Source organism: Portunus trituberculatus, chromosome 49 (assembly GCF_017591435.1).
Source record: "Portunus trituberculatus isolate SZX2019 chromosome 49, ASM1759143v1, whole genome shotgun sequence".
NCBI lineage: Eukaryota > Metazoa > Arthropoda > Malacostraca > Decapoda > Portunidae > Portunus > Portunus trituberculatus.
This window is the reverse complement of record NC_059303.1, coordinates 5,562,860-5,575,359: the sequence shown is the minus strand read 5'-3', so window position 1 is coordinate 5,575,359 and position 12,500 is coordinate 5,562,860. Positions and strand designations below refer to the sequence as shown.

The 12,500-nt window shown below is 43.5% G+C and overlaps 1 protein-coding gene across 4 annotated transcripts in view; it reads left to right on the top strand.

Moving 5' to 3' along the window:
* LOC123499308 (inactive tyrosine-protein kinase transmembrane receptor ROR1-like) overlaps nucleotides 1-12,500 on the top strand; it is a 398,854-nt gene that overhangs the window by 377,561 nt on the left and 8,793 nt on the right. For 2 of the 4 annotated variants that reach the window (XM_045247116.1, XM_045247118.1), the window contains 3 exons: nucleotides 1,714-1,899; nucleotides 2,512-2,669; nucleotides 3,482-3,572. In XM_045247116.1, the coding sequence (XP_045103051.1) occupies nucleotides 1,714-1,899; nucleotides 2,512-2,669; nucleotides 3,482-3,572 (435 nt within the window). Of the gene's footprint in view, nucleotides 1-1,713; nucleotides 1,900-2,511; nucleotides 2,670-3,481; nucleotides 3,573-10,562; nucleotides 10,772-10,937; nucleotides 11,272-11,802; nucleotides 12,078-12,500 lie in introns of those variants that run through there. The other 2 variants (XM_045247119.1, XM_045247120.1) reach the window with 2 other exon arrangements.

The following is a 12,500-nucleotide window of genomic DNA, read 5'->3' as shown; positions in this document are numbered from 1 at the left end:
CCGCAGCACAATTACTGGAAGAATGAAATGCATATATCTTGAGATTCTTCCATTAGAGCTCGATAAAAGTTCAGAATCTTCATGCAATTATCTTTTAGAATTTTGAAAATTTCCTTAAGCAGGTGAAGACTTTGTTAAAAGGCCAGAATCTTTTGTTAAATTGCTTCAGGAATAATGAAAACATCCATGAAAAAGTTGCCAGGAACTTCAATTAGATACCGTTTAAAATGTTTAATCGGTATATTGATATTGGAATGAAGATCTTGCCACTACAGCCAGTTAAAATGTGTTACCCTAAATATTCGTTAAACTATCACTACAATCATGAAAACACCCTTGAAAAAAAAAAAACTCCAGTAACTTCCAAAACATGATGGTAGTCGTGATAGGACGCCAAAATGTTTCAGAATACAAGCCTCACCCATAAACAAATCCACGAGAATAGATAGAGTACGAGTACATATCTTGGTCTTGCTCACATCCTCCCCATGACGGCAGCGTATATACGAGAGGCAGTGTATCGCGGCAGCGGTGGTCTGGAGGTGTGGCTGTCGAGGGGAAATGAACTGCTTGTAAAGGTGTCATGTGTGAGGTGAGGGATGGGAACCTGATCGGCCGGAACACAGCGGTGGTACGGCTCTTTCACACCTCCCCACGCCACTCCGACACCCGATCTGCCGGCCAGGGGCTTCTGCTACCCACTGGCGTTCTCCATACCCTGCTACTCCTGCCAAACCCTTCCCCATGCAGCTACTCTTCCTCCAGCTCTTCCTATAGCTACCCACATCCCCCTACCAATTCCTCCAGCCCTTCCTATAGCTACCCACATCACCTACCTGTTCCTCCTCCCCCTTCACCATCATTACGAAACTATTAAGGTCTTGATTACTGCTATTTATCGTGCGCCATGGTGTTTTGCATTGTTATTTGCATTATTAATCACCACCCTTGTAATGAGTGTCCGCCATGAACTAGTTTTTGGTGTCCGTGTATGCTAATGTTCAGGGTACAAGTGACGCTGACCACTGTTATGAAAGTGATCGTGGGGCTATTTTTCGCTGTGTTTTGTCCCGAACGTGACTCAGTGAAGTGTTTGCAGTTTTGTGGGTAGTGCCGGGATTAGTTGCGCGTTTCTTATCAGTGAAAAAAGATGTCAAATGCTGTGGGTTAACTTGTTCGTTTTGCCTCTTCTTCTTTCTCATCTTCTTCTTCTTCTTCTTCTTCTTCTTCTTCTTCTTCTCTTTTATTTCTGTTAAGGGTACACTCTAACTGGCAGAAATATAAAGTAGAATTCTAATCTATGTAGGACCAAGTAATTTTGCTACTTGCTCTAGTATAGTGTGATACGGTAAAAGTGTAAAGTGTGTGTGTGTGTGTGTGTGTGTGTGTGTGTGTGTGTGTGTGTGTGTTTTCGTTTGCCCTAACCACTTAATTTTTTGTACGAGTTGAACTGTTTCAAAAGAGGAGTTTTAAGACATCTCTTAAACTAAATTGCCGAACTTATTTTGACTCATTCACTGACTTTTAAGAACGAGAAGTTGATTTTTCCTCCTTCTTTATTATTCTTTTCTTTTCTGTTGTCTTGACGCTTCAAAATAGATACCTAAACAAAGATGCTTCATCATACTAGAGAAAGACACACACAGCACAAATTCATCTTTACTTCACTTCATACTTGAATCAACATGAACAGCGTCTTCATCCCCATTGCAGGACTGGACTGAATGACACCAGCAGCAGCCTAAAGGTCATTCGTCTTCTCCGGAACCAGACCAAAGGCTCCGGGGACAATGTGAGGCTCAAGTGTGAATTTACAGGCGACCCTCCCCCATCACGCTTCAAGTGGTACAAGAATGAGGCGCCTGTGATCGAAGAGAAGGGTCGAGTCAACATCAGGAAGTGAGTGTGTTGTGCATACTCAGAGAAGGAGGGTGGGAGATATTCCAGGCTTTGATTTTACTAATTTACTTGACTACTATAAACACATCAATTGTGTTGTGTTATTTTGTTGCTGTGATAACACTTTTCATAAAAAAAGATCAGTTAAAATAAGGCTGTCGGACTTCTTATGAGGGATTGTACACTTACCTGGATGTGAAAGATGATATAGAATATATATCTAAGTGAGAAAGCATGATGAAAAAACTAGCATTTAAATTGTAACTTATTTTCTTCTCTTAAAAACCATTCATGCATTCCGCAGTCTCTATAGACGTACTGCAATATATAAATATTCCCCATTAAACATCCATTCACGAAATATCCTTAGTAATTACTCCCAGGACAAGTGATGTCAGGTTAGGTTAAGTCAGGTTAGGTTTACTGTATTGTGACTGAAATTTTGAATCCGTAATCGTAAGTGGATTAACCAAGATTAAATTTACATAAAAGCTTTTGGTTAAGTTATGTTAGATTTAGCACTAATGAAATCTATGAAGGAATAGTTGTTAGTGACCTTTACTTTGGTTGAATTCACAAAGAGGGTTTTTACAATGTTTACCCATGTGTCAGGTACAAGCTGAAAGCGGACGGAGTTCCCATCTATGGCACCAAGCTGACCATCAAGGACCTGGAGATCCACGACAAGGGCTTCTACAGGTGTGAGGCGAGCAATGGCGACGAGAAGGTTGAGTCCACGGGCATCCTTATGGTCAAGCTGGAAATGTGGCGTGAGTGTCTACTTACTGCTGCTGATGGTGCTTAGTTCACGTCAGCAGACACAGGAAGACTGCAACTACTTTATTCATCCACTGCTGTCTTTTTTTTTTTTTTTTATCTTACAGTACAACTTTTACTCCTTCCTAATACAAAGAAGGTTAACTTGATTCTTTCTCTCTCTCTCTCTCTCTCTCTCTCTCTCTCTCTCTCTCTCTCTCTCTCTCTCTCTCTCTCTCTCTCTCTGTTTAAGCAACCCTTAATGGTGGTCTTCATGTGTTGCTTTATTTTTTTGCTCCATATTCTGGTGGTATTAGTTTGATGTGTTGTTAGTTATTAATTGCTTGCTATGACTTTTCAAAATCTATGTAAATGATCGATCTGCTGCAAGTTTTAGAGAATGATTAAACTTTTACAACAACAACATTGAAGCCAAGAGGAATGATCAGGGAGTTCGTCTTCTTTGATATCCACTAGGGCTTCTCAAATTCGTAGTTACAGTGTTAATGTTTAGCTCAATCTTTTTTTCATGTATGTGGTCTCGTATCTATTTATCTCTTTCACAGTTTAGTCAGAGTTATTGTCGATTAATCCTTTGCAGTCACAAGCAAAATAAGCCTTATAATATAAAATGTATCTTCTCTTCATTCTTTCCCAGATCTTTTTTTTTTTTTTTTTTTTTAGTTGCTAGCATTCATATCCTAATCCCCACCAGTAGTTCCCAATGATGTTGTAACCCCTAAAATAGCATCGTTTTCTGTCAGTTCCTTCTCGGGTGTGGGTTTTCTAAGGTGGAAAAGGAGGGTAAACTTAGCCATTTTCACAGGACGTGTGCCAGACTCCGCCGCTGAAAGTGAAGCCTTCATCCCCCTTCTCGAGGATCTCGGCGTGCACTTCCAGAACCTGCCAGGAGGAAAGTAAGTTAATGATTTTTTTTTCTATTTACCCAACAATGATGCTTTGCTAATCAACCTTTTCATCGTGATAAGCAATATTTCGCAACAACAAGAACACTAAGAAATATTTGCCAGCTACTACAAGAAATTAAGGGAAAAAAAACATCATAATAGTTAAAAGATAGATATAGATTACATATGCCTAAAAAAGTAAAAGACTTCAGAATAGATGGAAAATAGATACAGATAGATAGGAGATTATGTATCCAAATTGGTACCCATTATAATATTTCGAGTTGGCTGTGAAACGCAAAATAAATGCCTGAGTAGTCTATCGTTAAGAAAAGTGCCAAATACCTATGGGGAGATTAAATGTAACTCTGCAACAAAAAGGAACACAAAAAAAGGCGTAAATGTTTTGTTTGTTAAAGAAAAGTGCGCCAAATGATTATGAAAAGTGTAAATAAGGGATCTAAGTAGTGTTGCCCTGAATTATGAACAACAACGGACAAGCCAAGGCAGGAGATAAATGATTAAGGCTTTGGCATATATGTAGTCTCCGAGCAGATGATATATAGGATAGCTTAGCTTGTTTAATACGTCTGTAGGGTCAGATGAAGGATTGAAAACCGTATATGTGTCAGATATTAACTCTCTCTCTCTCTCTCTCTCTCTCTCTCTCTCTCTCTCTCTCTCTTCTTTAAGCACGCACGCTAACATTTCTCCGGGTAAAGATCATATATCCTTTCTTCTTTTGTCTAACAGTGTCTTTAAATCTTATTCATCCTTCAATCATATCCCTTCAGTATCTTTATTTAGGCACCTTTCTTTTGCCAACTGTAATGATACACTTGTCTATCAGAGCGCAGTGTTCCTTTTCTTACCTTACAATTAACACGTCCTCATTAATTTAATCTTTGACCTTTTTTTTTCCTTCTTCTTTCCTTTTTTTTTTTTTTTGTATATTTGTCACACCTTCACTCATTCTTTTTGTCCTTCCTATGTTCTCCACACCACCACGTTTTCATGTCACTGATTTTTTTTTTTTTTTTTAACTGGATATCCACCCTTCTTCTTCTTCTTCTCTTTTTTTCTTTTTCTTCTTCTTCTTCTTCCTCTTCCTCTTCTTCTTCTTCTTTTTCTTCTTCTTCTTCTTCTTCTTCTTTTCTTCTTCCATTTGACGGAGAATTTGGCTGAAAGGAATAAAGAAAATGAGAAAGAAATGAAAGGGCCCGCTGATAATGCAAGTTCGGAGAGAGAGAGAGAGAGAGAGAGAGAGAGAGAGAGAGAGAGAGAGAGAGAGAGAGAACGTGTCTTGAAATTTCCCTAGCACTTACGTTGTCATTAATGCAGCATAGTAATCTCATCCCACGTGGTTCTAATCATCTTAATGTTTTTAGGTTCTCTCTCTCTCTCTCTCTCTCTCTCTCTCTCTCTCTCTCTCTCTCTCTCTCTCTCTCTCTCATGTTTTATTCCTTCCATAATCTAGTAATCCTTCTGCTTTTCTTGTGCTCTTCTTTTTAATACCTTTTCAGTCGTCATGTCTTGGTAATGCCCCCTCTATGTTGAGAATTCCGTCGTATTAATTCATGTATCATCTAGAATCAATGTCCTAAGGATTGACGATGTTGTTGATTTTCTTCTGTATTTGTTTTCTCTGTTTAATTGCGTACACTAAAACTGAGGTAAATGCAGTGTTCATTCTTGTCTCTTTATTGTTAATCTCTCTATTGACATCCTATCATATTAGCTTTCTTTCCTCTACTACTCGTTCAGCAGCCTTCTTTAAACATTAGACTCGATAGATATTGACAACCCCGTTCATTTATTTATTCTATTTCTTGTAACTTATAGTTAATATTCTGTGCCGTGTTCATAGCGTTTTGAAGTGTTGCATATTGCACTAACAGAGTGAAACAATTATTCAACTCCATCTGAAATTTCTCACCATTTTTCTTTTCTTTTTTTTTTTTCGTGTATAGCATTCACAATCAATACACCTTAACCTTCTCCTCCTCTCTACTTCCTAACCTTCAACCTTTCCTTGAAAAGAAAGGGAAAAAGAAGCTGCTTTCAACAAGTTCTAAAACAAATTTTCTTCGATAATTTCATATGTACATATCTTGCACGTTCAAATCCCAGCCAGTATAAACAAAATAGGAAGGCACAGGTGAGGGAAGCAAGCCAATGCACCCTTTTGAGAGGAGTTACTAAATTGGTCTTTGTTTCGGAGTCCACCTGTCTGTCTCGTTTGATGCCTCACCCCGCACTTGTTTCTCATTGCCTGGACACTCTTCGCACCCCTTATATCCCTCGGTGCAAATGGAGGAGCATGAAACAGGAAAAAATGCAAGAATAACTCGTGTACCACATCACATAATAATGAATGAGGGGACAAGATACAGGACAAGGGGGAACGTTCAGAGAGAGAGAGAGAGAGAGAGAGAGAGAGAGAGAGAGAGCCGGGGGGAGAGGCAGCTCATCTCAGACAGGTGTTGTCATCGGCACAGCAACAACACGCGTCTGCCTGTCTGCATCCCAAGCTCAGCGGGGCGTCGTGCTAACCACTCACTGATCGGAGTTGCGAATCTAAAGTTCATATTTCAAAACGCTTTGTTCTCTCCGTACCATTACTTTCAACTGCCGCATATCATGATAACCGATGTCTTATTTCCACTGATGAGTCATAATCTTTGCTAAACTATCACGAGAATCACAGAATCATCTTTAAGAAAAATAGTAATATCCATTGTAGCCACGTAAAATATGATCAAAGTAAGATGTTTTAAAATACCGTCATAACTCATTTTGCAAGTCCGAACACATATTGACTCCCGCCCACCGGCACTCAGTTGAGCAGTCTTTCAAAGGGCACCAAGTCAGCCATATTGTTCTTCCCTCACCGTCTAAAAATAAGATACATGTTCCCTCCCTTCCATATTTTATTTCACCACCGCCGTGCGTCACCACCACTTCGAATGCCGCACTGCTGGGCTTCCCTTTGTACTGTGCTTGTTGATTTATACAGCAAATATCAGTGCGTGTATATCTGAATCTCCATGCTCATGCTCCCCGAATATGGAGAAAAAAACGTGAAAAATGTGTAACCTTAACAAATAACAAAGTTCAGAACTAACGCTTCCTACTGTGTGATGCGCTACTTTTTGCGTAAGATGAAAGTTAAGATTGCTTTCTCTTCAGCCTCACTGCCTCACGTGTAGCAGCCGCAGCATCCCACAAGCCACCGCCCACGTGTGTCAGTGGGCGGTGCCTCCCCTCCCAGACAAAGCCTCCCTGCTTCCCTTTGCCCTGCTCGCGTCTAATTACATTGTGTTGGAAGTCAATCGTATTTGCTTTGAGAGTATTATACAAGGGTTTATATGCGTCAGGACAGTCAGACCAAACAGATGAAACTCCAAATGCCACAACAAATCGCCTAATTCACGACCTTCCCGTCAGGTTAGGTTACGTAACTTGGGAATTGGTGCCGCGAAGGGCCGGGCTGTGTGCTCGGTGCAGGGGCGAACACGCTGGGACACATATATTTGAGCGCAGTGGCAGAGTGAATCCATATTCGAGTCGGGCGTGGTGTGGCAGACTCGCAGCGGCGCGCGTGTGCTGGGATCAATACCATTCGTCAAGGTGTACTAGGAGGCCACACCATTCTCAAGGGGCCGTAAAGATGCTCTGTTGAGTCACACATAAACGATAGCTTGACCCCGCCGCCTACCGCTCCACGCAACAGGGAAGCATGAGCCTGCACTTATTGTTCATTGATACACTTTCTTTTTATTCCTTTTTCCATTTGAGTCCGCTGTTAATAATTCATAGCGAAGCGTGAGTCAGCTTAGAGAGCGAGGTGGTGGAGAGTGGTGGGATCTTTTTCTTTATGTTAATTAAATTTGCAGATGCCTCGAAAAGTTGCAATTTGCGCGCGTGCTTTTGTTGGGTGGATTTGCGTGTTTGTGATCTTGTTTTGTTTGTAATCCTGCTTACAGCGTAGTGATGGTGCAGTGTACGCTTTTATTGCTGTTGTTGTCGCGGCACAAAACCGCTGCATAACATCGCGTAATGCTGCAAAAAAAATCAAGCCAAATACGTTTGTTTGTTCTCTGTAATGGACAAATACTTTTCATCCACGGTTTCATTTTGCCCTATGAAGTGGATTGCTTGTGTGTCTCTCCCCCCGCCTTCAAAGCCTTCCAGTTCCTCCCTTTTGCTAACAATGTTTTGCTCCCTCCTTTACAAGCTCATCCCCTTTAACAAAGCTCCTCTCCCTCGTCTGCTGCTGCCAATGCTGCTGCTGCTTCTGCCCAACCCTCCTGCTGCCGCTGTCTCTCTTTAAAAAGTGCACGGTGCCCTCAGGGGAGGATTTTGCCATTTAATCGTGTTGGGGGTTGCCAACTGAACCCTTAAAATCCAGACCCCGCCAGTCGATTTTTTTTTTTTTTTTTCGATAATGCAAACTACCTATTGACCATGTGTGCCGTGTGTAAATTGTGAAGTTTAGTAACGTACAGTAACGTATGTCGCTGCACTAAAGATAATAACATATGTTTGGGACATGCAGGGTTCCGTAGATAAATTTAGCGTAATGTGTCTCGTTTTGTTGGTGTTGTTCCCGACGCGGCACGAGCGAAAGGTGTCTACAAATCAAGGGTGTAAGGTTGATGTGCTCCCACAGGAGTCCCTGAGGAACAAACGGGTATTTACTTCCCGCTAGTGGATCGCGGCCAGGCTTTCCTTCAGAGGAAAATGTTTTAAGTAAGGAAAACAATGCGCTTGTAGAAGACAAATTCCAAAAAGAAAATGTGAATGTAAATGTTGTGTGTGTGTGTGTGTGTGTGTGTGTGTGTGTGTAACCTCGGTCGCCTGCTGGTCACCCAGCCAGTCTTCCCCATTACGGAGCGAGCTCAGAGCTCATAGACCGATCTTCGGATAGGACTGAGACCACATCAACACACTCCACACACCGGGAAAGCGAGGCCACAACCCCTCGAGTTACATCCCATACCTAATTACTGCTAGTTAACAGGGGCCACACATTAAGAGGCTTGCCCATTTGCCTCGCCGCTTACCGGGACTCGAACCCGGCCCCCTCGATTGTGAGTCAAGCGTGCTAACCACTACACTAAGTGGTGTGTATGTGTAATTCACCTCGGTCGTCTGCTGGTCACCCAGCCAGTCTTCCCCATTACGGAGCGAGCTCAGAGCTCATAGACCGATCTTCGAGTGTGTGTGTGTGTGTGTGTGTGTGTGTGTGTGTGTGTGTGTGTGTGTGTGTGTGTGTGTTTGCGTGTAGGAAAACAAAAGGAGTGGTATATATATATATATATATATATATATATATATATATATATATATATATATATATATATATATATATATATATATATATATATGATCATGTCAGACTGCTTACTGAGCTGACAAAACTTGAATGACAACGAAAGTCCAAAAGAAAGAAAAACTAGAGAAAATCTTGACCGCTTTTCAGACTGACAAGAGCCTTCTTGTTCCCCTTTCCCAGGTAGGCAGTCTGTACATGCCTTAACTCTTTCGATGGAGGAACAAAGGCAAACACCTCGGCCAGCACGCAAAGTCCCTCCCCGCCCCGGCCCGGCCCGTTCCCCTCCATGGTCTCCGCCACGCCCGATCTGATACAGCCGGGCCGGGGCACAGGGGACCGTGAAACTCGGCGCCCCAGCTCGTTTTTACCCCGGCAGATCATGTCTATCCTCGCCTGCCAGGTGGTGAGGGAGAAGTGTGATTTATATGTCTTTATTACATGGCGGCACAGAATATTTAAAGGCTATTCAACATTCTCCCCTCATAGTTTCAGTACCAGCGGGGGAAAATCTCTGCGCTAGTTAGAGAAGGGCGGAGGGGAACGGCGTATTGCCATGACGATCATTCTCTATTGGAATTTAATGTCTGGACTGAAATTGCAGAGATGAATACAAACCCATTATTTCCTTTATTTAAAGGTTCCTGCCGACCATCCGTTGTGTCTCCAATCATGTCTGTTTTACCGTAGTGTCATTGAGATTGTTGCCGTCCAGAAGGAGCACCAAAAACCCCAGACACTCCACGCCTTTTACGGAATCCCTCTGGCAAAGGCCTGCAAATTGTCGCCGCGTTATGAGACCCGTGGGAGCGAATAAACGAGGCTCACCATGCGTGGCCCCTCCATCCACTACTCCCTCTTACGATGGTCCTAATAACCCTCGTATTCTTTTTAGTATTTCCGTCTGCTAACGGAGAGAAAAATTCCGACCCTAGATTCGCGTAGAGACGTACACAAACACCGCTCTTCCATTTGGTATAAGCATCCCCGGAGGCTGAGGGGTGGAGAGACAAAGAGCGTAAGAGAGGAGCTAGAGAGCAGTGGTGCCCTTATCCTCCAGCATGAAATTGCCAGCGCCCGAGGATCCTCGCTCTGCGTCTGCGTCGAGTGAATGAATCAACGTTGGCGGGAATCGCTCGTCTCCGTTCCCGCGTGTGTGGAAAGTGTTGCGATGCACGGCTTTATGATGACACTTATGGTGATGAAATGGAAGGTATGGTGCTCGATCGGGCCTGGCTCCCTCAGTAGCGAAGTAAACAAACGGCCTGATGCGTCCTGGCTCCCCCTCGCGCTCCCCTCTAGCCCCTCCCACAACACCCTCTCCCCTCCCTTCCTACCGCTGGAGAGCAGCTCAGCTGCTCCTAAATGTTTTTCCGTTGGACTAGTTTGTTTTCATTATTTTTCATGTATTACCGTTGCTCGCGAGTATTTTATTACCTTTGAAACATATTTTTCTTTCCACGTGTGTAGGCGATATATGCAAACTTTGTTTCCTCAAAATACTCACACCTTATTGTCAATGCTGAAGTTTGTATGTACAGAGTCTATGTCAATGAACACTGTCGAATACCGAACATAAGAAAAAGGGAGAGAGAGAGAGAGAGAGAGAGAGAGAGAGAGAGAGAGAGAGAGAGAGAGGGAGGGAATGGGAAACTGAGAACGGCGAGTTGTGGCAGCACTGTTGAACTGTTGTCCAGTCAGTCAATCTGTGTGGAGGTCGGAGCGGATAGGGAGGCGGTGGCTGTGTTGAGGGAGGCTGGAGTACTACCACCGCCCTCTGCGTGACCAACGTAACCCACCACCACGGCCTGCTGAGTACTGCTACCGCTCGCCGGGTGTTTACTCGGTGTGGTATTGACGTTCCTCGACCAGTGTGAGTAGGAGGGATGAGGGAAGGCAACACTCGGGCACAAACGTTGAGCTAAGTGTGGAAAGACTGTTGCAGTGTTCATGTGTTTACTCAATCAACATACGCCGATTATCCAAGAAGGAAGAAAGCAGAGACAGTACCTATATGGTGGAGTGACTCTTAAGTACACGTAGCTGTTAAAATGAACGTTAAAGTCTTGGGAAATCAATATGTGTTAAGCCTGTGGCAAAGAATCAGGTTGTTGTGTTTTGCCGCGAGCGCTCGAGCCTCTCCATGATCTGCCTGCAAGCACAGCACTTGTTGCATCACAGGTCAATGAGTGTTGCACAGTCGACCCGCGTCACAGTGATGCCTGTGTTCTCTGCCAGTGATAAGTGTCAGAGATCCTTCGCCCTTCGCGTGACGTCCTCAGCAGTACAGAGATAAAAGTCGTGATTTGTAGTCTGTGGTCTGTTGATGTGAATTGGCCTTGCATTGCCAGAGCGCCAGTGTGAAGGCTGAAGGTAAGAACAGCTTGGGAGAGTGAGCTACGGCTTGCCCTAGTGAACCATTGGTGGAGCGAAGAATCGGACACGGGGAATAGGATTGATTGAATCTCCCATCATGTGCGTAGGAGTGCCGGCAGTGAGGAGCGGCGTGCGTAAGTGTTGGTGGACGAGGGGATAGTGGCAGTGGAGCGTATACCTTCAGGGGAGGGGTGAAAAGAGCGCGGTGCCAGTGGATAAATGTGAGATGCTAGTGGGCCGCGGCAACAGGGAGGGGCTGTTGCTCGTGAAAGAAGGAGTGGTAGGCAACGAGTAGGTCGCGTTAGGATTGTGAGTTATGTTATGTGATGGGAAGGGGGATACAGCGTCTTGGGTGAGTTATGGTATTTGTTAGGGATTATAGTGAGAGCAGGGCGGGTTTCGATATGCATATGAGAAGCAATAAGGGAGAGAAGGGAAGGGGAAGTGGATAAAACCCGCAGTTATGAATATATCCTCCCCGTGCCATCACTTGAATCATTACCTCTTGTAACTCCTGTGCCGACGCAGCTGTCCTCATGCTCCCAGTGAGTGTCCTTGACAATGAATCTGAAGCCCTTATGGACAGCCTTCCTCTTGGCGCTCGTCATTATGGAAGTGGTGGCAGAAGGTGGTGAAAAGTGGAGAAATAAGAGGAGGAAAAAGAAAAACAGAAAAAAGTGGAGAAATAAAGGAAAAGAACATTTATTTGATGGTATTAAGGAACAGAATACCAGTGAGCCGCACATATCTAGTGAGTCTGTGGACAGCAAGACACCTGACCAGGATGGGGCAAGTAATCTCAGGTGAGTATGGCTTGATAACGGTTTGTTCACCAACACACACACACACACACACACACACACACACACACACACACACACACACACCTAAGCGCGCGTTGGAAAGAGGAGAATATTTTGTAAAAATGTTATATATTGTGTATTTGCAACCTGTCACACGTTCCGGAGGAAAAGTTTCGTCACTTTTATATGCATCATGTAATGTAATGAATGGGTTTGAAATAATGTCTGAATATGTACGGCTCTCCACCTGCTAATTTTCACTAATTTCAGAAGTTCTGTAGCAAAAGAGCTATAATTTATTGTAAGTGCCACTTCCAGCAACAACTTAATGCAATTACTAAAAGTTGCGAGGGATATCACTCCCCGGAGATGAACAGTGATAACGGCAGAGTTTTCACTGAGGGTGTGGTGTATCGATGCACC